This window comes from Loxodonta africana, chromosome 3, assembly GCF_030014295.1.
Source record: "Loxodonta africana isolate mLoxAfr1 chromosome 3, mLoxAfr1.hap2, whole genome shotgun sequence".
NCBI classification, from domain to species: Eukaryota; Metazoa; Chordata; class Mammalia; order Proboscidea; family Elephantidae; genus Loxodonta; species Loxodonta africana.
The window spans coordinates 40,602,688-40,626,081 of NC_087344.1; the positions used below are offsets into that span (position 1 = coordinate 40,602,688).

The window sequence follows — 23,394 nt, forward strand, 5'->3', positions numbered from 1 at the left end:
CATGACCCCCTAACGCACCTTCTGAGGCAGCACCAGCCCTACTCTCCTTCCGCCTATCTGGAACACCCCCCTTTCCTGACCACGGCCCTCTCCTTGTGCAGCTGCCTTGCCACCTGGTGAGCAGCACAGTGGGTGCCATCCTCGAGCATCCTCTCTCCGTGGCAAGCACATCTCCTGGGCCGTGAGCAGAGGAGACAGACAGGCCTCAGGACTCCACCCTATACTCTGCTGTGCCCTACAGAGCCGGGCACCAGGCAGATCCTTCTGTAAACCTTCACGGAGGAAAGGAACGTGAGCGGCCTGGCATGCCCTTCCTGTGCTGGCTTACCGAGGAGGCTTCCAAAGCGCTGTCTACCAGTGAGAGTAAACAGTGGTCTTTGTCTGTCACCTGCATTGGCCTGGCCCCTCGCAAAGGGTAAGCAGATTCCAGACGAGCAGGGCAGCCTCCAGAAGAAATTCTGTGGTTAGGCCCAGCAGCTTCCCCATGAGAGCTTGCCCCCCTGTACTTTTTCATGTAATGTAGAAATCAAAAGAGCAATAAGTCACCTTGACTTGAAATCTACAGCAACGAAGCAGTAAGAACCTGATATTCTATGCACAGAACTTACTAGCATCTTAACACAAAAAAGCACACCATTGGTGAAATAGGCCCTCTCTTTTGAAAGCTGGCTATGGAACAGGCTGATTGGGTGGTCTCCAAGGCACTGAGACTGTTCAAGCAAAGAGGAGGCAGGTACGTGGCTGTCTGGGGCATTGTGAGTGCTCTGGGGCTGCCGTGATAAAAACCCACAAACCGGGTTATTTTAGTTATCTAATGCCCCTGTAACAGAAATACCACAAATGGTGGCTTTGACAAACAGAAATTTATGTTCTCATAGTTTAGGAGGCTAGAAGTTCGAACTCAGGGTGCCAGCTCTAGGGGAAGGCTTATTTTCTCTGCTGGCTCTGGAGGAAGGTCCTTGTCTCTTCAAGCTTCTGTTCCTGGCTGATTTTCAGGTGGCTTGGCACCTCTTTCCCCATCTCTGCTTCTTGCTTCCTTGTTTAATCTCTTTTATATCTCAAAAGAGATTGATTTAAGACATACCCTACACTAATCCTGTCTCATTAACATAACAAAGACAGCCCATTCCCAAATGGGATTATAACCACAGGCATAGAAATTAGGATTGACAATGCATATTTTTGGGGGGCATAATTCGATCCACAACACGGGCAGCTAAAACAACAGAAATGTATTCTCTTACAGTTCTGGAGGCCGGAAGTCCAAAATCAATGTGTCAACAGGGCCATACTATCTCCAAAGGCTCTAGGACCCTTCCTTGTTTCTCCAAGCTTCTGGTGGCCCCAGGCATTCCTTGGCTTGCGGCAGCATCACTCTAGTCTCTACCTCCGTCTCCACGTGGGTTTCACATGGCTTTCTCCCCTGTGTCTGTGTTTTTTCCTCTTCTGTCTCTTTTAAGGACATTGCTCATTAGATTTAGGAGTCCCTGGTGGTACAAATGGTTAATGTGTTCAGCCGCTAACCAAAAGGTTGGTGGTTTGAGTTCACCCAGATGCACCTCAGAAGGCCGGCCACGCAATCTACTTCCAAAAAATCAGCCACTGAAAACCCTACGGAGCACAGTTCTACTCTGATACACATGGGGTCACCAGAAGTCGGAACTGACTTGGCAGCAACTGGTCATTGGATTTAGGGCCCATCCTAATCCAGGATGACATCATCTCAGATCCTTACCTTAATTACATCTGCAATGACCTTTATTCTAAATACGGTCACATTCTGAGGTTCCTGGTGGACATATCTTTCTTAAGGGCCATTGTTGGAATAAGAGTCTGAGCTCAAGGCAGAGCAAGAGAGGGCCTGGGCTGGTGGGAAGGGCTGCATCCTCTCATCTGTGCCCACCTCATGGTACTCATGGTACTCACGCCCTAGTTTCAGGTCATATGGGACTCACGGCCATAAGAAGTCCCTGAAGATGAATCAATCCAGTGATAAGAGCAGCTTCAGGGCTCTAACATTTCCCCTCTGAAGACAGACGCCTTGCCAGACACATCCAAAATGAAGGAAAGAGCATGACACTGATCAAGAAGCTTCATGAATATTCCAGTCTGTGACTCACTCCCGTGGGCTGGCAGCAAGGTGGGGGCAGGGATCAACTTCCTTTGCTGAGGGCCAATCCCTTCCAGGAACAAACGCATGGCTCCCGCTGCACTCCAGTGACATCTGCATTTCTTAAATTAGTCCACAATTAAAAAATTATTCCAGAAATTAAACCTTGGCTAAACAAACAGAGGGAGCAAATACCAAGTAACTGTAAAGCCATTGGTTTTGGCAGCATACCGTCCTAGGAGGTGACCATGTGGACTGATGGAGAAGCCAGAGTGTGCCCTCCCAGCGACGGCTTTGCTAGCTTGGGAAGTTCTTTAAGATTTGGGCGTGGCCCCCTCATTCCCCAGAAGCCTGCGGCCTTCAAGTCGTCCAGAACACCTGTGGGGGTCTCTCCTAGCCGTGTCACCATCTCTGGAGCCCACGAGGCCCCAGCCCATGACAAGGGCCCTGTGTGGGGACCTCTCTGTCCCAGACCCTGGGGACTGTGTGTTTCCTCAGCCACTCTCTCAGGGTCCCCATCCTGGACTGGCTGTGGTCAGGAGTGGCGTTGGCATTTCTGCTGCCACTGCCTCTTTTTGAGGAACAGGAGGAGGCCAGGCCTCCATGCTGTGTGCCTGGGAGTCGGTCCCGGGTCTGGGTTCTTGAAAGCCTTGCCCCTTGCTTCCTTTTCAGTGCAAAGAACCAAGAGCCTTCTAGTTAGACCATCACAGGAACAGTGCTGCCTCTCTCCTATATAGATAGCAACTATGCTGTGAACAGCCTCCCTGTGGGCCTGGTGAGGGCTTCATGAACACACATCAAGGACCATATGTGACGTTCTAGGTGGAAGCATGTAACAGTTGACAAAATATAAAAATATACATTTCTATTGATATCCTGGATGTTAGTGAGCTGAAGTGGACTGGTACTGGCTTTTTGAATCAGACAATCCATACGGTCTTCTATGCTGGGAAAAGTAAATTGAAGAGGAACGGTGTTGCATTAGTCATTAACAAGGACATTTTGAGACAAGGGTTGACTGCGGAACAGATCATCAATTGCTTGTGTGCAAGTTCAAGCTGAAGCTAAAGAAAATCAAAGCAAGTCCATGGGAGCCAAAGTACAACTTTGACTATATCCCACCTGAATTTTGAGACCATCTCAAGAATAGATTTGAGGCATTGAAAAACTAATGACCGAAGACCAGAAGAGTTGTGGGAAGACATCAAGGTCATCATACATGAAGTGAAAGGTCATTAAAAAGACAGGAAAGAAAGAAAAGACAAAAACAGTTGTCAGAAGAGACCCTGATACTTGCTCCTGAGTGAAGAATAGCTAAAGTGAACAAAAGAAATGATGAATTAAAAGACCTGAACAGAAGATTTCAAAGGGTGGTTCAAGAAGACAAAGTAAAATATTATGATGAAACGTGCAAAGACTTGGAGTTAGAAAACCAAAGGGGAAGAACACACTTGGCATTTCTGAATCTGAAGGAACTGCAGAAAAAATTCAAGCCTCGAGTTGTATTACTGAAGGATTCTGTGAGCAAAAAAAATTGAAGGACGTAGGAAGCATCAAAAGAAGATGGAAGGAATACACAGAGTCACTGCAACAAAAAGAATGGAGTGACACTCACCCATTTCCATAGGTAGCATATGATCAAAAACCGATGGTACTGAAGGAAGAAGTTCAAGCTTCAGGGATGGGATTGTGAAAAACAGCCTCCAGGAATCGAAGGAATACCAAGTAAGACGTTTCAACAAACAGATGCAATGCTGAAAGCACTTACGTATCTGTATCAGGAAATTTGGAAGACAGCTACCTGGTCAACTGACTGGTTGCCCATTCCAAAGAAAAGCAATCAAATGGAATGGGGAAATTATTGAATAATATCATTAATATCACATGTTAGCAAAATTTTGCTAAAGATAATCCCAAAATGACTGCAGCTGTATAATGATAGGGTCCTGCTAGAAGTTCAAGCTGGATTCAGAAGAGAATGTGGACTGAGGGATATCATTGCTGATGTCGTGTGGATCTTGGCTGAATGCAGAGAACATCAGAAAGATGTTTACCTGTGTTTTACTGACTATGTGAAGGCATTCAACTGTGTGAATCATGACAAATTATGGATAACATTACAAAGAATAAGAATGAGAATTCTAGAATATTTAATTGTGTTCATGTGCAATCTGTATCTAGATCAAGAGGCCCTTGTTTGAAAAGAACAAGGGGATACCGTGTGGTTCAGAACAGGAAAAACTGTGGCAGGGCTGCATCCTTTCACCTTACTTATTCAATCTGTAGGCTGAACAAATAATCTGAGAAGCTGGACTATATGAAGAATGTGGCATCAGGACTAGAAGAAGACTCAAAAATGTAGACAACTTGAAGCACTTACTGATGAAGGTCAGAGACTACAGCCTTCAGTATGGATTACACCTGAACATGAATAAAACAGAAACCCTCACAACTGGACCAGCAAACAGCATCATTATAATGAAGAAGAAATTGGAAACGTCAAGGATTTCATTCTACTTATATCGACAATCAACATCCATGGAAGCAGTAGTCAAGAAATCAAATGATGTATTGCTTTGGGCAAATCTGCTACAAAAGACCTCCTTACTGTTTTAAAAAAAGGTAAAGATGTCACCTTGACGACTAAGGTGCACCTGATCCAAGCCAGGGTACTTCAGTCACCTCAGATGCGTGCAAAAGCCAGGCAATGAAAAAGGAAGACAGAAGAAGGACTGATGCATTCAAGCAGTGCTGCTGGTGAAGAATGTTAAATAATGCGGCCTGCCAGAAGAATGAACACATCAGTTTTAAAAGAAGTACAATCAGAATGCTTCTTAGATGCAAGGATGGTGAGACTGTGTCTTGCTTTCTCTGGACACATCATCAGGAAACACCAATCCCTAGAAAAAATACCAGGTTTGATAAAGTGGAGGGTCAGTGAAAATGAGGGAAGCCAGAAGTGAGATGGACTGACACAATGGCTGCAACACCGGACTCAAACATATTCAGGACAGGGCAGTATTTCCTTCTATTGCACATGGGATCACCCTGAGTCGGAGCCAACCTGCCAGCACCTAACAACAGTAACTGTGTTCTTGGTGGAACTCCACTGGTGATGAGTAAGCCTTGCTCTAAAGAGAGTGAGAGAGATGGACAGCTGTACTTCCAGGTTCCTCACTGCCTCCTGTTCAGGCTAGAAAACGTTTTCTGGTCATTTCCGGTGGCTGGTGACTGAGGCTCTGAGTCCAGGGCCTCCCGCCACTCCTGCCACCCCACTTCTGTCCATGTTCATTAGCTGTACAGAGCAGTGACAGGTTGAATCGGGTCTTGAAAAAGATATGTCTGAGTCCTAAACCTGTACCTGTGAATCTGGCCTTACTTGGAAACAGCATCTTGGCAGATGCTCAGCCGCCCAGTTTGCAGCACTTTGTTTCGGCAGTCCCGGGGACTAATGCCAGCCCTTTGTGAGCTGGAAAGTGAGGTTTTCCAGCATCCAGCCTCAAGACCCTCTGTGGTGGGGAGGCTGGCTCTGTGGCCATCACCTTGGTTTGGGTTTTGGGAGAAAAGACTTGCCTCCAAAGCTTTCCCTGTGATGTGGCTGTGCAGTTGGAGGCTGAGGGGCAGGGCTCGGACCTGGTTCTTGGAGCGCCCCTTGCTCCATGTCCGCCTCTTTGAGTACTGAGCCTGGAAAGTGCTGGCAGCTGGGGCTGCTCGCACTAGGCCCTCCCCACATACAATATTCATCAGGAAACACTGCACACAGGCTGCATTCAGTGTCAGTCGCCCTGGGGATGGAGCTAAAAATAGGCAGGAGGCTGGAGAAGAGCTGACAGTGGGAGAGGGGGGCAGGCGTCCACCCAGGTGCCCCCCCACGTACACCTCTGGGCACCCAAGGTGCTTCTGGCCCGGTGCGGCCCTTCTGGAGGGCCCCAGTGGCTGGGACGCACACTGCTGAGCACACGTGTGCCGACAGCGTGCACAGCTGGTGACCCAGTGAGTGCCACCAAGGTGAGTGAGTCTGTCTAACCCTCTCTATCACAGCTATCTTCATCAACAGGCGGTGGACCTGGGACACCTCAGTGGGGAATCAAAGCCATCATTAATTAGCAAGAGGGAACAGCCTGGATCCATAGGACCCTGGCAGGCCATTATGCAGCCCAATTCATTCAAAGGGGCCACTCTTTCCCACCACCTTCTGTACCACCACCCCATGGGCCACTCCCCTCCTTTGATACACCAGCACCCTCCCACCTCCCCAAGGAGGCCCCACAGGTCGCAGGTTTCTGGAAAGATGGAGGCCGCCCCCCAGGTGCACAGACTGCCTGGCATCAGGACTGCCACCTGGCTCCGTGCAGGTCAGAGGCCTTGCCCCAAAGGGCCCTTGACCACAGGCCACTCTCCCTGCAGACCGGCCTGGCATGGAAGACTCTTACAGGGAGTGGGGGCGCTGTGGCCCTCCTCTTCCCAGACCCCCTAGATTGCAGGCCCTCCCGTGCGGCGCTGGCCTCTCCCAGCCGGCTGAGTTCTGGGAAATGCACAACCCAGTGGCGGCATCGACAGTGACTCAACAATGAACTAATTGATCAATGGGCATCCATCAGGCTGCAGCAGCTGCTGTTCCCCTCGGCTGGAGTGGAGCACCTTACAACTTGGAGACAGCTGATGCTGTGGATCATGCCAGAACACCTCGCTTTTGGCTTCTATGTGGAAGCCTTTCTGATGAGCAGCGTCCTTCCAGTGGGGCATGCCCTGCACACCCCTGCCCCTCTCAGCTGCTGTAGTGGAAGGACCAGGTCCTGGCCCCAGTCCATCCTTTACCAGCTGGTGGCCTTGGTGTGTGACTGTCCCAGTGTTTCTTCCCTTGCCAGTAGTCAGCTCCTGCCTTGGGCCCTCTGCATGGAATGGTCTGTGCAAAATGGCTCCCTCCCACCCCAACTTCAGGCCCCGACTCAAAAGCAACCCCCATGATGAGGCCTTCCTCAGGAAGGAGCTTATTTAAAACTGTACCCACTCCCCCAGCCAACCTACCTACTTCTGGCATTTTTCTTCACGGCCCTTGTTACCATCTAATATCCCCTGTTTTTACAGTTAGTTCTCTTCCCTCTAATTGACTTGGCAGCAACAGATTTGGTTTGGGTTTTTGGAAAAAAAATTTTTTTTTTTATCAGGGAGCAGGAAACCCTGGTGGCGTAGTGGTTAAGTGCTACAGCTGCTAACCCAAGGGTCAGCAGTTCATATCCGCCAGGCACTCCTTGGAAACTCTACGGGGCAGTTCGACTCTGTTCTATAGGGTCACTATGAGTTGGAATTGACTTGACGGCACTGGGTTTGGTTTGGGTTATCAGGGAGCACTTTATGTAAATCAGCTTACTGATTCCTTACCCACCCTACGTGGCAGGTATCAGCACCATTTTACAAAAGAGGAAACTAAGGCACACAAAGCACAAGCCTGAGGTCACACAGGTGATAAGTTTTTGGGCCCCAATTAGAACCCAGGTGGCAGGATACCACGCCTGTACATACAGGTGCCCTGACAGTACATGCATGTCCTGTGGCAGTGGGGGTGAGGCTTTAGGGTCTCCAAGGACCTGCGGTCACCACTCTGTACAGTGGGAGCATCCACTGGTGGTGTGGAGAGAGACACAGCTGGGAGGTAAGCAAAGGGCCCATGGCCCGCTCCACTGACAACTCCTGAGTCCCACCCACTGTGTGCTGGGTGGCCCAGGACAGATACTGAGCTGACACGTGCTTTAGACACTTCTGGGTGGTGCTTAGGGCTGTGAAGAAAACATCACAATGACAGAAAGGCATCTTAGAGTGGAGGGGAGGTGATGCTTTCTCTAGAGGGCCAGGGAGGGCCCTTCTAAGGAGGAAGTATTTGAGAAAAGGACAGAGCCAGCTCCGTGGGGATCAGAGGGGAGGGAGGCCCAGGCAGAAGAACAGCATGTGCAAAGGTCCTGGGGAAGTAGTGTGTTTGGTGTCTGAGGACTGAGAGAAAGCTGGCTTGGTGGGATGCCTCATCGCAGGCACAGAGAAGCCATTAACAGTTTATGGTTTAGGCAGGAGAGGGAGAGAATCGGAATTTGATTTTAAAGAGCTCCCTTGGCCACAGTGTGTGGAATGGGTCACCAAGGGCAGTAGCTGGAGGAGGGAACCCTTAAGATGGGATCCAGGAGGGGGGTGCTAGAGGGGGTGCAGTGACGTGGGGCTGTAGGGGCCACTCGGGAGGGAATGGTGCTGGGGCCTAGAGACTGGGTAGACAGAGGAGCAGCAGGTTCCCAGTCCCCCCGCTCCCCTCCCCAGAGAGCAGGGGCACAGGAGGTGGAGGGGGGTTCTTGGGGAAGGAGAATTAATGAGTTCACTTGGGGACAAGCTGGTTTGAGGAGCTGGAGGGGTCAGACTGGGCGTCAGCACTGAGCACAGCTGAGGCCAGTGGCCCTGGCTGGGACCCAACCCCCCAAGAGAGTGGGAAAGGAGAAGAGGTGTGGGTCAGGACCTATCAGAGCCCCATCTTTAGGGCAGCGTGGGTAGCCACGCTACGAGTCACTATGAGTTGGAATCAACTCGACAGCAGTGGGTTTGGTTTTTGGGTAGCCGGGGGCGTTGAGGCCATGGGGACTTCAGAGGCCATATCAATGGAGGATGGGCTGCACCGAGGGCCAGCAGTCTGGCCATGGCAGGGAGAGGCCAGTGTGATGAGCGTGTCCATGGATCTGGCCACCCTGTGGAGGGCAGCCTGGGGAGCAGCTGGGGAAGCCTGAGTCCCAGAAGTGCGGGGAGGGGGTGAGTTCAAGGAATTTGCCTGTGATGGGAGGAGTCAGCCAGGATGCTGGGGGACTCAGGGGACTTGGTATTCAGAATGGAGACATTGATATGGACGGAGACCAGATGAGGGTCCAGGAGAGAAGCTGGGGGAGCTTACATTTAAGGCCAAGAAGGGCAGGCAGGGAAATTTCCAGAAGAAGTGGTATAAGAGCCAGGACAAGGACCAGAGATGTGTAGGCCCCAAGGTCAAGGACGCAGAGAGTGGAAGATGAGGAACGAAGGCAGATTTGCCAAGGGTGCAGGGACAGGTCTGTCTGAGGTGGACTGACTGGTGGGCTGAGGCACCACAGAAGCAGGAGAGCAGCTTGGGGCAAGGAGGGCCCAGGGGGCTCCCTCAGGAGTGAAGGCAGGCCTGCTGCAAAGCCCTGACAGGGAGGTGGCCAGAGCAGGGACTCAGGAAGACAGGACAAGGGGTGAAGGCGTATTGGGTTTGCAGTGGGAGGCTGGGGGCTGGAGATGTCTGGAGGTAGAGAAGAGGGGCTAGGGCAGCCCTGAGGCAGGCCGGGGATAAAGGCTGGGAGATTTTCCCCTGGCAGAGAGCCCTGCCCCACAGCCAGCAAGAGATGGACGCAGGCCACAGCCAGGTCACTGGGCTGGGACAGGAGCCAAGCATTAGGCAAGATTACACTGTACTTGGGAGGGCTCCCACCCCATCCCTCTCTATCCTCCCTTTCAGCCTGGTCAAACCCTCCTGTCCTCAAGGACCAGATTCTCCATCACCTCCTCTGTGAAGCCATCCCAGCCCTGCCCACTGAGCAGCCCACAGCACTGCAGAGGCCATACTGTTTAGGGAGCTCCTGACCTGCCTGAGCCACGACAGCCCAAGGACAGGACCTGCTGAGCAAAGAGTAGGAACCCAACCACATGGATGGGGACAGTGAAGGGAGGAAAGCTGCAGGCTGCGGGAGGGAGGAGGCCAGAAAAGGATGCTGTGGGCAGTAGAGGCTCCTTCTACCACTTTTAGTGGCCACCATGGCCCTCAGTGGGGGCTGGACGCTATACTGCACACTGAACCAGGGGGTCTGTGGGCAGCCAGGACCAGCCAGGCAGGGAGCCATCCTCAGTCACAGGAAGAAGCAAGTGGAGCCTCATTCCGGCCCTTGGGAAGAAATGAGGTTTTAAATGCAGTATGTTTATTGCCAAGGTTTTCAGTACACGTTATTCTCCAGGAGGCTAAGCGGCCACGCGGTGGGGTCTGCATAGGGAACAGGCATACTGGGGGTGCCGTGAACCTGAGCAAGGTATTCCTGAAGCAGGGCTCCGCCTGGCAGGGCACCCACCACAAAAGTATCTGGGAATCACAGGCCGTCAGGGTGCAGGGACAGCCTGGCCATACCCTGCGGGCCACTCACTCCTTGGAGGGGCAGGCAGCCTCTGACTCCAAATGGGGGCTCTGGCCTCTTCACTGGTTCCCCAGGCTGTTCTCCAAAAAGGCACAGGTTCTGGTCAAGGAGAATGCAGGACAAGCCTCAGCTAGAGAGGGGCCCGACTTCTCCACTCACAGCAAGCGCTGGCTCCCCTGAACCGGCTGTGTGGCCTTCCATATGTTACTCGGCCTTGCTGGGGGGGGGTTCCTCACAGTGTGATGGGGAAGACTGGGAGCCCCCGGGGCTGATGTGAGGCTGGCCAAGAAGCAGGAAGAGGGTCAGCTGGCTGGGCACTGGGACACTCCTACAGGATCGTTACGGGATCTCCATTGCCAGGGATTTTGGGAAGCTTATTACAAAGCCATCATCAGCCTCAGGAAGGAAACCCTGGTGGCGTAGTGGCTAAGTGCTATGGCTACTAAACAAAAGGTCGGCAGTTCGAATCCACTAGGTGCTCCTTGGAAACTCTATGGGGCAGTTCTACTCTGTCCTATAGGGTAACTCTGAGTCGGAATCTACTCAAAGGCAATGGGTACGTATGCATGTAGACTCAGGAAAACCTAGCATGGACATTGGTCTTCATTCACTCATTCATTCTTCATCCAACACACAATAAGTATCTCCCCTACACATCTTCCCCGACCCATCCCCAGCCAAAAGCCTCTTTGCAGGGGCTCGCAGCAACTGCCAGACTGTGGGGATCACAGCTTCAGTGTCTCTCAATCCCTCCACCCTGTGCCATGACTCACCCTGGCCTGTGCCTGGCCCTCAGAGTCCTGGAGCCCTGGGAATCCTGCCATTCCCCTGCCTGATGGCCTCCCACAAGCACCCTCCTCCCGTGTCTCATATCACCCCCTACTCCCATTTGCCTTCATGCTCCTTAAGGGCAGGGATGCACACAGCAGGGACCCATGCATTTCATAGCGAGTACCCCCATGGGTGAAGGAAGCATTGCCAGGACTGGGTGGGGGCCGGGGTAGGAATGAGGGGGTGGGACTGTGGCCTTTCTTAGCTGGGGGACGACGAAGGAGTGGGGGTGGGGAAGGGAAATCATTATATGTTTGTCGATGTCAACATTTTATCGCATTAAGAAAATGCTAGAAAGGCCACCCCTCCCGAGCCTCCTCGAGTCCTCCACAACTGGGCTGATGTGAGAAAACGGCACTGAGACGCTCGTCAAAGCCACTAAGAATAGCAGCTTCTGAAATTGCTAATTTTATACCTCAGGTTGTAGACTTCCTGGCTGTTGGCCAGGATGAGGAAACAGAGGCCGCACACCCCCATTCCTGCAACAGAGATACCGAAGCTGGTGTTTGGACTGGGTGTCCGTGACCCCTCCGGGGTCCAAGCCACACCTGGGTCTGAGATCCACCAGCTCCAAACGACTGGGAGAAGCTCAGAGAATGTGAACTCGAGCACCAGGCGCCTGTGCGTGAGGGTGTGCGGATAGCACACCATCCCAATGGCCAGGCCCACCACGCTCTCTGCACTCAGGCAGAGCCAGACCTGGCTGACCGAGGCAGGAAAGGCCAAAAAACCAGGGCCCCCAGCCCCCAGGGTTGTGTCCATATATGAGGGAGGCCAAGGCCGAGAGGCCATTCCTCTGGCTCCCCACCAGGCCCTCGCAGGGGATGGGGGCCACACGCTGGGGCTGTGGTCCTCACCTCACTCCAGCCCTCACACACCAGGGAGTAGCTGCTATCCAGGGCCTCTCCAAGGCGTGGTCTACCCACCCTCGAAAGTGTGACCTTGGTCCTCCAGGAACTGTCTCTCCTGTCCAGTTGACCTGATCCTACAACCTCCAACCCCAAACCCATAGGAGAGGGAGCAGATAAGGCCTCTCTGCAGCTTATGAGGCATTCCTTCTGATCTGCCCTGAAGCCTGAGGCCACCAGCCAAGGGAGGTCAAGGCCAGGCTGATATTCCAAGCAAAGCAGCACAGAACGGGGCTCTGTGAGGTTGATTTCCCTCTGGAGCATGCTGACCCAGGTCCCCCACCACCCTACAGAGCGTTTGTGAGGACACCAGCCGGAGCTGACACTCACCACCAGCTGGGGCACAGGCAGAGACTTGCCCTCCTGGCTCAGGGACACGTAGGTGAAGAAGGCACTGGCAGCCCGGTACCGCTGCTGTGAGTTGTCCACCACGGGGTCAGCATCCACCAGGACCTCGATCTCCATGGACTTGTTGCTCGTGAAGGTCATGCGCCCGGAAATGGTGATGACACACCCTGCAGAGCATGGGGGAGAGCAAAGGTCACAGAGGCCCCAAGCTCAACAACAGGACCCTTGAGGGGGCGAGTGGGTGGGGTGGGGCTGGGCCAGGAAGTCAGTGTTGTTAAGTACGATGAAAGATGCTTGGTTAGGCAGCAAATAATTTTAATAACTACTAAGAAATTGAAATAGAAAAATATTAGAATGCTTCATTAGTAGCCTGAGAACTTTCTTCTACTGAGCAGATGTTGGTTTTTATTATCTGTATCGAGAGTTGGAGGGGACCTTGGTGGTGGCCATTGGTTCTAGCCTCCCACCTAGGCAGGAGTGGCAGCACTCCTGAATGCTTCCAGGGTCACCCCTCCCCTCCATGGGGCAAGCCTCCAATCTGCTTTTGAGTATCTCTAGGTGTGAGATAGCTCCGTCCTTGCTGAGGTTAAGGCCAAACCTGCCATCTGCACTGTCCACCCTTTGGCTTTACTGTGCCTTCTGGAGGTACCAGCTATACCACCAAAGCTGAGAGCAGCCACCATGTTGCCGTGAGCATTGCTAAAGAAGCTCCTTCCTCCTTCCTGGGCTTGCCTCCAACTTCCGAGGTATCAACACCCCTGATGCTGGCCTGACATCTGCTAGCCAGGCCGTCACGTTGTCTGCGGTCATTTGTCCACCTCCAGCCCTGTCTGTACTTCCACCCAAAAAGACCCTGGGAGCCTCAGCGGCAGCCCTTCCTCTACTTTCCTTCCAGGTAGATCGGACAGGACTGTCTTTTTACAATTTCATTCCTCTGGACCTTGTGGTCATCTCCCTGGTATGCTCTTGCCCATGGAACAGGGCTCTCCTTCTCTGAGCTGCTTGACAGTTTTCTTCCCGAGTCTCATCCAGGATCCTTTCCTTGGTAGACCCGCTTGACCGATACAGTCAGATTATCCCAAGATGCTCACCACTTCCCCCCACCGGCATGGTTGTCCCTGTTGATCATGATGACATCCCTAATGCTGTCCCTAACCCAAATGCTCTGTGCACACGTTCTTGGGTCATGAATGTCCATCCTGGCCATGGCTGCTTGACCTCGAGGTTTTCTTCCACCTTGCCCACCCACCCAATCGTGGGCTCCCTCCCACCACCCAGCCTTGGACTCCCTTCTCTGACATAGTTCCTCAGTCTCACCGAGCCCAGCTTTTCCACCTGTAAGCAGGGATGAGTGAGCCTATCCCTCAGAGTAATTCAGTGAAATAAGCAAAGTGCTGAGCTGGGTGCCTGGTGGTGGGGCACTCAGCACACAGTCACTCTGATTACAGACGATGCTGTTGTTGACTACGAGGCAGCACCCACCCATGGGGCTTTCCAGGTGAAGAGCTGCTGCCACCGCCTCCCACTGACAACATTTAATTCAAGAAACTCTCCCACGAGTCTGGCTACTCCCCAAGGCAGTGCTCACTGAGAGGACCTTTTGACACAACCCGCCAGGGACCTTGGTGCCCAGCTCCATCCAGACAAGACATGTTCAGAGAGCCGGAAGGCGGCAAGTGGAAGATAATGCCACGAATGTTAGGGGTAGGGGTGAGTATGCCGGCAAGCCAAAGGTTGAAGAGGTTATTCCATGTTATAAAGTTCCAGAATGTTCCATGTTATATTCAACCTCATACTTACAGGGGGAGCTTCATGCTGCATATGGCCGTTTCTGGGTGGGAAGGGAGGAGCTGTGTGGCCAGCGGCAAACGGTACTATGTGTGAGCTGCAAGGGACATGAGAGTCATGTCCAAGCATCCAGCCAACGGTCACCAAACACTACACCCTGGACAAAGGGTGGGCCACAGGGCCCTGCTTTCCAGCTAAAATGGGTCACATGAGGGTCTCCATGGCATCTCAGCCTCCTTCCTACTCTGGCCCAACCCCAAAGGCCCAGCTGACACCACTCTCATCGATGACCACATAAGACTCAGGGGCCACAAGCCAAGAAGCAGACACAAGCCACTAGAGGAAATCAGCAAGAACTTTCCACAGGGCCAAGATGCCTGTTCCAGTGAGAGCAAATTCCAGGGATCGTTGAACATGGGCCATTTCTTTGGAGGATGATAGAAAAATATGCCCTTTCTTGTCTCCCCGGAGCCTCTGGGTGTTGCAAATGGTTAATGTGCTCAGCTGCTTATCAAAAAGTTCCAGGTTCGAGTCCACTCAGAGGTGCCTTGGAAGAAAGGCGTGGAGGTCTACTTCCAAAAAATCAGCCATTGAAAACTCTACGGAGCACAGTTCTACTCTGACACACATGGGGTCACCATGAGTTGGAGTCCACTCACAGTAACTGGCTTACTGGCTTTCTCCAAGGGAAATACTCCTTTCCCACCCAGGCAAAATCACAGCTGGTTACAGTTTAATTTCTGTCCTAAAAATCTGAAGAAACATCTAACTTTAATCGAAAATGGTTTCACGTAATTACGTCAGCTGATTCTTTGAGGATCAGACGAAACAACAAAAAGAAGAGAAGGCTGGCTTGGAGGGCCACTTCTGGCAGAGTTCAATCACGACTTCATCACAGCTGGGAGCAGTTTCAATTACAACCAGAAACTGAACTTTCTCACTTTTGAGAGAAAGCAATGTCATTGTTCTAAACAAGCTCGTGTTTTAATCCTGGCTGGCATGCTGCAGGGATGTATTGCAAAGCCAGGAACTCAACTGGGTTACTGATCAGCTGAAAGTGTAAGGAGAGAAACTGAAGCAGGTAAGGCATGGATGGTTGAAAAGACTACTGTCAGGTACCGGGAGAGAAGACAAGTGTCCAAAGCCCCTAAGTGACTGATGACCTCCTCTTTCCTAGGCCCCCTCAGGAGGCGGCCCCCACTGCAAACCCAGGGTCCCCAGGCAGCAAACCCATCCCAGTTGCGTTCATGTGCTTGGTTCCGTCCAGGTGTCCAGGAGGGACACAGAGCACATGCCCCTTGGAGCGGGTCTCTCTCATATTAAGGGCCCTGTTCTGGCCTTTCTGGGTAACTCCAGCCTTAGCCAGTACCTGTCAGCTCCAAGGTGGGAGGAAAACTCGCCCCAAACCCTTCACCTCCTACCTCTGCCAGTCTCATCAGCCATTGTACCATCGCCACCCCCTCAGGACCCAAGAAAGAGCAGCCCATTCGTCATCTAGGTGTGGGGGTGGCTGGATTACCAGGGACAGGTCACAGTTTATGGGGATGAACACCTCGGCCTCTACAGGCCTCCTCGCAGCCTGAGCCCCCAGAAGCTCCCAGCTCCACAGCCTTCCTTCTGTCCCTAAATACCCACCCCCCCGCCCCTGTCCTTGCTTCTGCACCCTCTGTGCACCCAGGGTCTCAGCTCCAGTATCTCTCCTTCAGGGCAGCTGCCAGGGAGGCTCCCTCATTGCTCATTCCAGAATGGGTTCCTTGACTTCGGAGCACTCAGTTCGAGGGTGTGCGCCACACCCTCGCCAGCCGGCCCTCTGACTGCTGTGGTCTCTGCCCGGCCCAGACGACCCAGAAGCAGGATGAGCCTGGTCTAGCCCTCCACTGCCCTGAGCAGACCTCCAATGCCATGCTGAGCCAGGGCGGGGATGGATGTGTCTCTGACTGCATGTGGCCCTACCGGGGCTCACGGGGATGTGGTTCATGGCTTGTGCTGGATGGGGACGCGGCCACCCACTGACAGGCACTGCAGCCTCAGCAATTTGGCTTGTGTGTTCTGGGCAGCCAGCAAAGTCCTCTGAGCTGAGCACTCCAAGGCCCCTCTCCACCCCGGGTAGGCACTGCACAGATTGGCATCTGGGGTACGCAGGGGCGTCAGCTGTGGGTGTCTGCAAATGGGCACGAGGGTCACTGTCTCTGGGACGTTGCTGGAGCAGTAAGGCTGTGTATATGAAGCGCTCGGCTGAGGGTTCAATGCAGGGTCAGAATCAGTGTCAGGAGGCACCGAGCTTCAGAGAACACAGCAGGTGAAGGGGGTTTGGAAATGAGGGCTCAGGATGACTCCTCATCGATGGCTCTGTGGTGGTGACTCCCTCCATATTTTTTAAGGAGACACCATCCACCCATGTGGTTCCATCCTTGCTCTGTTGCCATGTCAGTATCACTTCCCCATACTAACTGTGTCACGTGGACATAAGCCCAAGACAGTAGGTTCCTGGTGGGGTCTGAGTGCCTCTCTGACTAAGAATCCCTCCAGGGAAAAGCCATCTCAAACCCAAGAGGATAGCGTGCCACAGAGTGCTCCGTCAGCCTCTTGGAGGAGCTGCAGGTTGGGACACTGGTGGGGATAAAAAGCATCACACCAGTAACGTAATCAGAAGTGACATTTAAAACAAATCACTCTCTACGTTTTCCTTTTTCTGCACCAGACACATTTATACCAGGCACAAAGCTGCTTAATGAATAAAATGAGCTATAGCACTGGTACAAGAGCTTTAAGCTTTTCAGTTCATGAAGAACTCGGGGTAACAAAACCTTAAAAACACCCTCACCCTTTCTCCTTGGGTCCCAGGGGATTCACAATTGTACCAGGTACAAGGTTCTACCATTGACCTTCCAGAGGGGAAGGCCTTGAGCTGGATCATAGCTCAGCATCCCCACCCATGAGCCTGGTCAGAGAGGTGGGAGCTGCCCAGCTGTGCTCTCGAGGTCCCAGAGGCCCCCATGCATAAGGTAGCCTCTAGACTCACATTTTGGTGCAAACCACTGGACACGAGGTGGGGATAAACCAGAGGCTGGCTGCCTCTCCACCCTTTCTGCTAAGTCTTCCCAAACGCAGACCTCCACCTGAGATGCCTGCTGTCCACGGTAGGGGAAGCCTGAGAGAGAGCAAATCCTCACGCTGCCCTGAAACACCGAGGCCTCAGAAGCCCCTCCCCACCCCTGGGGTCCCTGCCAGCATTCTGCCCACGGGGTTGTTGGGGAAGACACATGAGGTTGAGAGGCAGAGGTGGCACATGAGCGGAGCCCCACCTGCCTCTGTCAGGGGGGTTAATTAACCACTGAATTCAGCAGAACAATGGCCCCACAGGTGTCCCTGGACCCTGTTGTTGTTGGGTGCCACTAAAGCTGAGTCAGCTCCAACTCATAGTGACCTTATATACAACAGAACGAAACACAGCCCGGTCCTGTGCCATCCTCACAATCATGGCTATGATTGAGCCCACTGTTGCTGCCACTGTGTCAATCTAACTCGTTCAGGGTCTTCCTCTTTTTCGCTGACCCTCTACTTTACCAAGCATGATGTCCTTCTCCAGGGACTGGTCCCTCCTGATAACGTGTCCAAAGCAAGCAAGACAAAGTCCTGGCATCCTCGCTTGTAAGGAACATAATGGCTGCACTTCTTCCAGGACGGATCTGTTCTTCTGGCAGTCCGCGGTATACTCAATATTCTTGGCCGAAACCGTAATCCAAATGAGTCAATTCTTCGGTCTTCCTTTTTCACTGTTCAGCTTTCGCATGCACATGAGATGGTTGAAAACACCATGGCTTGGGTCAGGCACACCTTAATCACCCTAGTCCCTGGAATCTGTGAACATGTGACCTTACACGGCAAAATGGACTTTCTGGTGTGACTAAGTTAAAGACCTTGAGGTTGCAGAGATGATCCTGGACTATCAGGGTGGGACCAATGTTATTATACAAACAAACAAACAAACCCAGTGCCGTTGAGTCGATTCCGACTCAGAGCGACCCTATAGGACTGAGCAGAACTGCCCCATAGAGTTTCCAAGGAGCGCCTGGCAGATTCAAACTGCCGACCCTTTGGCTAGCAGCCGTAGCACTTAACCACTACGCCACCAGAGTTTCCAATGTTATTATATAAAAAAAAAAAAAATTATTATAAGGGTCCTTAAAATTGGAAGAGGGAGGCAGAGGGAGATACAACTATGGGAGAAGAGTCAGATGTGGCACTGCTGGCTTCGAAGATGGAGGAAGGAACCCAGAGCCAAGGAATGTGGTGACCTCCAGAATCTGTAAAAGGCAAAGAATGGATTCTCCCCTAGAGTCTCCAGAAAAGGAGCCCAGCCTTGCCAACAACACCTTGATTTTAGCTCAGTGAGAGCCATGTCAGACTTCTGACCTAAGAAACTGTAATAAATTTGTGCTGGCTCAAAGCCACTAAGCTTTTGGTAATTTGTTACAGCAGCCAGAGGAAACCTATACAACTACCTAGGTGAAAGTTAAACTAGACTATTTCAGGGCAGCTCATTGTTTTCCTGGGTACCATCCTGTTACTGACATTAAATCACAAGTGACTATAAAAATAAGAAACATAATACTTTATGAAGCTCAGAGAAATATTATTTTAAAAAAAAGTTGAATTGTACGTTTCTCCTATGTAACTTTACATTTCCACGTTTCAAGCAAGGGAATCAGAAAATTCATATGAAGTTCCCAGTGCAAAGAAATGAACTCTAAAGCAACGCTGGCTGGGGTGCTGGCAGTCACACAGCCAGCGACAGAGGGGAGCCTGGTGGCTTTCTGACCAAAGGACACTCCATGGCGGTGCATGGAAATCATCCAGCTTGTTCCATGGAGGGTCTGGGATGCCAACACTTGCTGTGACTTTGTCTATCAAAAGGGTATCTAACCAAAAATGAAGGGACATGTTTGAATTGTATTTTGTGGGTTTTATCAGTCTCCTATTTGGTGGCTCCAAATATGTGATTCCCATCTGAATTTGGGAGTTGGAGTTAAAATCAAATTCCTCTTCTGAATTCTGGAGAAGGCTACAGCTCATCTGCAAGCTCAGAAGCCACCCTACTTGGCAAATTTGGACTTGGCCACAGAGGTCTGGGAGGTGCCTCCCTGCAGACTGTGAGCAGAGGCTCTCAAACGACTTTGACGAGCAGAGGTTGCTTCTTAGGGAGGTTTTGCACTGAATTCTAGATGCCAACTTGGGCCCTCAGGCACGCTGGAGTTCCGGCACTGGGGTTGATGGAAGAGCTAGCACACCATGGTAGCAGCCTGGCAGGGAAGAACTTAGGTGTCCCAGAGCACTGGCCAACCCCAGTACAAGGCATGGGGCCAGCCACAGCCAATGAGAGAGATGTTTGGGGACTGAGTTTTCAAGGTTGATGTTCTAGAGGCCAATGCTGCCCAACAGAACCTTCTACAATGACAGAGATGCTCTACATCGGCACTGTCCACAGGTGGCAGTTGAGCACTTCAGTGTGGCTGGTGTGACCAAGGAACTGAATTTTTAATTTTATTTAAGTTAATTTAAATTTCAATAGCCACACATGGCTATTCATAAGGTTTTCACTGGCTAATGCTTTTCAGAAGCAGACTGCCAGGTGCTTCTTCCTAATCTGTCTCAGTCTGGAAGCTCAGCTGAAACCTGTCCTCCATAGGTGACCCTGCTGGTATCTGAATACCGCTGGCATAGCTTCCAGCATCACAGCAACACACAAGCCCCCACAGTACGACAAACTGACAGACACGTGTGGCTCATAACAAACTATGGATAACCCTGCGAAGAATGGGAATTCCAGAACACTTAATTGTGCTCATGAGGAACCTTTACATAGATTAAGAGGCGGTTGTTCAGACAGAACAAGAGGATACTGATTGGTTTAAAGTCAGGAAAGGTGTGTGTCAGGGTTGTATTCTTTCACCATACCTATTTATGGGTGTATTTAATCTGTATGTTGAACAGGTAATACGAGAAGCTGGGTATATGAAGAAAAACGGGGCATCAGGATTGGAGGAAGACTCATTAACAACCTGCGTTATGCAGATGACACAACCTTGGTTGCTGAAAGTGAAGAGGACTTGAAGCACTTACTAACGAAGGTCAAAGACCACAGCCTTACACCTCAACATAAAGAAAACAAAAATCCTCGCAACTGGACCAGTGAGCAACATCATGATAAACGCAGATAAGATTGAAGTTGTCAAGGATTTCATTTTACTTGGATCCACAATCAATAGCCATGGAAGCAGCAGTCAAGAAATCAAAAGATGCATTGCAGTGGGCAAATCTGCTGCAAAGGACCTCTTCAAAGTGTTGAAGAGCAAAGATGTCACCCTGAAGACTAAGGTGCACCTGACCCAAGCCATGGCATTTTCAATCACATCATATGCATGTGAAAGCTGGACAATGAATCAGGAAGACCGAAGAAGAGCTGATGCCTTTGAATTGCGGTGTTGGTGAAGAATATTGAATATACCATGGACTGCCAAAAGAACGAACAAAACTGTCTTGGAAGAAGTGCGGCCAGAATGCTCCTTAGAGGCAAGGATGGCAAGACTGCATCTTACATACTTCAGACAGGTTGTCAGGAGGGATCAGTCCCTGGAGAAGGACATCATGCTTGGCAGAGTACAGGGTAAGCGGAAAAGAGGAAGACCCTCAATGAGGTGGATTGACACAGTGGCTACAACAATGAGCGCAAGCATAACAACAATTGTAAGGATCGCGCAGGACCAAGCAGTGTTTCATTTTGTTGTGCACAGGGTCGCTATGAGTCAGAACCGACTTGACGGCACCTAACAACAACAACAGCACATGGCTAGTGACCAAATAGCCGCATGTGGCTAGTGGCCGGTAATAGGCAGCACCGAGGGACTCTTGTGGCTCTACAGGCAAAGCTGACTTAACTCAGAAAGCATGTGCAGGGCTATGGGTTTCTCTTTTTATATGGCCTTTCTGACCATGGTCTTGTAATTCCTACAAAATAACTGGGTGGGACTATGCAAATAAGGTGCCCGTGGCCCACCAAGGACTGGCTTTGCCATCCAGCTGCGATTAAAAAGAGTCAATCCCTCAGGTTGAGAGGGTGCCTTACCACCATCAAGAAGAAAAGCCAGGAGCAGAGTGTGTCCTTTGGACCCAGGGTTCCTGTGCTGAGAACCTCCTAGGCCCAAGAGATAGCTGTAACACTGGAAGTGGTGGCAGCACGAGACGGCAGTGGCACTGGGCCAGCAGACGGCTGCAGTCGGTTCGCCAACCCAAAGAATGATAGAGCTGAGCACCTTTGGGTGGGAGGCTTCCTGGCAGAGTGGGGTGCCTCTGGGCACTTATTGGGAGCTAAAGAGCTCTAACACTGTGAGTGCTGTGTGACCATTGCAATGAATTACTGAACCCAGCAGAGAAGTTGAGAGTGCCGTAGAGGGACAGCTGGTGTGAGAATTGGTAGAAAGGGTTGGAGAGTGGAGGTATGTCTGTCCTCCACCTCAGAGAAATCAGCTTTGGGCTGATTTTGTGATTCTCATCTCTCCTCCTTGTGAAGTTAGAGGAGTTTTGACACAGCCCTTTTATAGCACAATGCTGCTGGAGGGAAGGGATGGGGATAGAAATGGGGTGGGAAGGGACCATGAACTGCTGCCTGCCTCCACATATATTTGGAAAAAGCACCCCCTGCACAGGCTGATGAGTGAGCTTACACAGAGGCACTCACCAGGCAGCACCCTACTTGAGGCCTGACTCCACTAATTCCAAGAGCCCCTTAATAGTGTTTTTGAGCTGCTTCAGGAAGCCAGAAGTTTCACATGCAACTCCGAGGAGTGTCCTGTTGTTAGGTACCATCAAGTCAATTCTGACTCATAATGACCCCATGTCACAGAGGGTTTCACAGGTGTAGTATTTATGGAAGCAGGTCGCCAGATCTTTCTCCCGAGGAGCTGCTAGGTAGGTTTGAACCGCCAGCCTTTTGGTTAGCAGCCAAGTGCTTAACCATTGTACCACCAAGGCTCCGTGTAATAAGTTCTACGTAAATATGGAAGACAGGCCTGGCGATCTACTTCTGAAAATCAGCCAATGAAAACCCTATGGAGCACAGTGGTCCGGGGTTGCCATGAGTTGGGGCTGAGTTGGCAGCCGCTAATAACAACATAGTTAAATACACCCAGTGCCTGCAGTGAGCTGAGTTGTGAATTGTAGCTGAGTTGTTTTTTTTCAGTAACTGTTGAGCCCTTGTGGAGAGGAGACACATGAGTGCTGGTGGTGCCCAGTCTGACTCCCTAGCAGACGGGCGTCTCTCCCGGGGCAGAAGTGGCCAGATTTTAGCCGGATGCCAGAGATTTTGAAAAGAAAACAGAATAATAAAAAATAGCTGTTATCATGCTCAAGAGCTTGCCAAATGTTTCAAAGTTTAAGGACAGCTCGGCATTTAAGCACCACAAAGAACCGTGGCAGTGAACTTTCTCAAGAAAAGCATGGAAACAGTGAGCTCACGTTGGTATTTCTTACATAACCGATCCAAAAGCCTTTTCTAGAACTTTTCCTCATGCTCCATTGTAGCAGGTCCTAGTCTGGGGACAGTCTTCTCCATGAGAAAACTTCAGCTTTAGGTTTTCCTACCGAAGGCTTCCAAAACTGTTCTGTTGAAGGTAACTATTTCCCCCGCCTTTAATGTTTCTTAACAGTTGCCTTGGCACTTTAACCTTCCCATGAAAAAATAAAATAGGAAATGCAGCAAGTGATCAGCAAGATCTAAGTTCTCATTTTTAAGTGGCAACAAACTGCTAGTTTTAGACGATGCCGACTTTCTCGTCATGTCATGTGACCATTCAGTCTTCATCACACCCCAGGAGTGCAGGGCAAAAAGTCTTATGAGGCAGGTGGTCACTTAGCGTCATTTCCCATTTTGTTATGCCCCTTGGGTCACAGAGTCAGTGACGCTGAGGTCAGATGCCATCCAGGCTCACAGAGGAAGTGCTCCTTCCTTGGATTCAACTGCTTGGCTTGAGTTTAGCTCAGCACACACCTCACACAGGTCCCACATGTGCCCAGCTTGCACTCCTGGCACATGGGGTGAGGGGGGATGAGGGGACCAAAATAGGTGACAGCCTATCATAGGGGACTCTAAGCACCAGGTGAGGGGCCTGGGCTGAATGTGGCATGTCCCGGGCAGCCATCAACTTTTGTGAGCAAAAAACTACAAGATCACAGATGTTTCCAG

At 51.3% G+C, this 23,394-nt stretch overlaps 1 protein-coding gene across 3 annotated transcripts in view; it reads right to left on the minus strand.

Annotated features, from left to right (window-relative positions):
* Positions 1-23,394, minus strand: part of ACOT7 (acyl-CoA thioesterase 7) — a 133,454-nt gene that overhangs the window by 9,440 nt on the left and 100,620 nt on the right. For all 3 annotated transcript variants that reach the window (XM_003413491.4, XM_010593148.3, XM_023552128.1), the window contains exon 8: positions 12,348-12,532. In XM_003413491.4, coding sequence (XP_003413539.4) covers positions 12,348-12,532 — 185 coding nt within the window. The remainder of the gene's footprint in view (positions 1-12,347; positions 12,533-23,394) is intronic.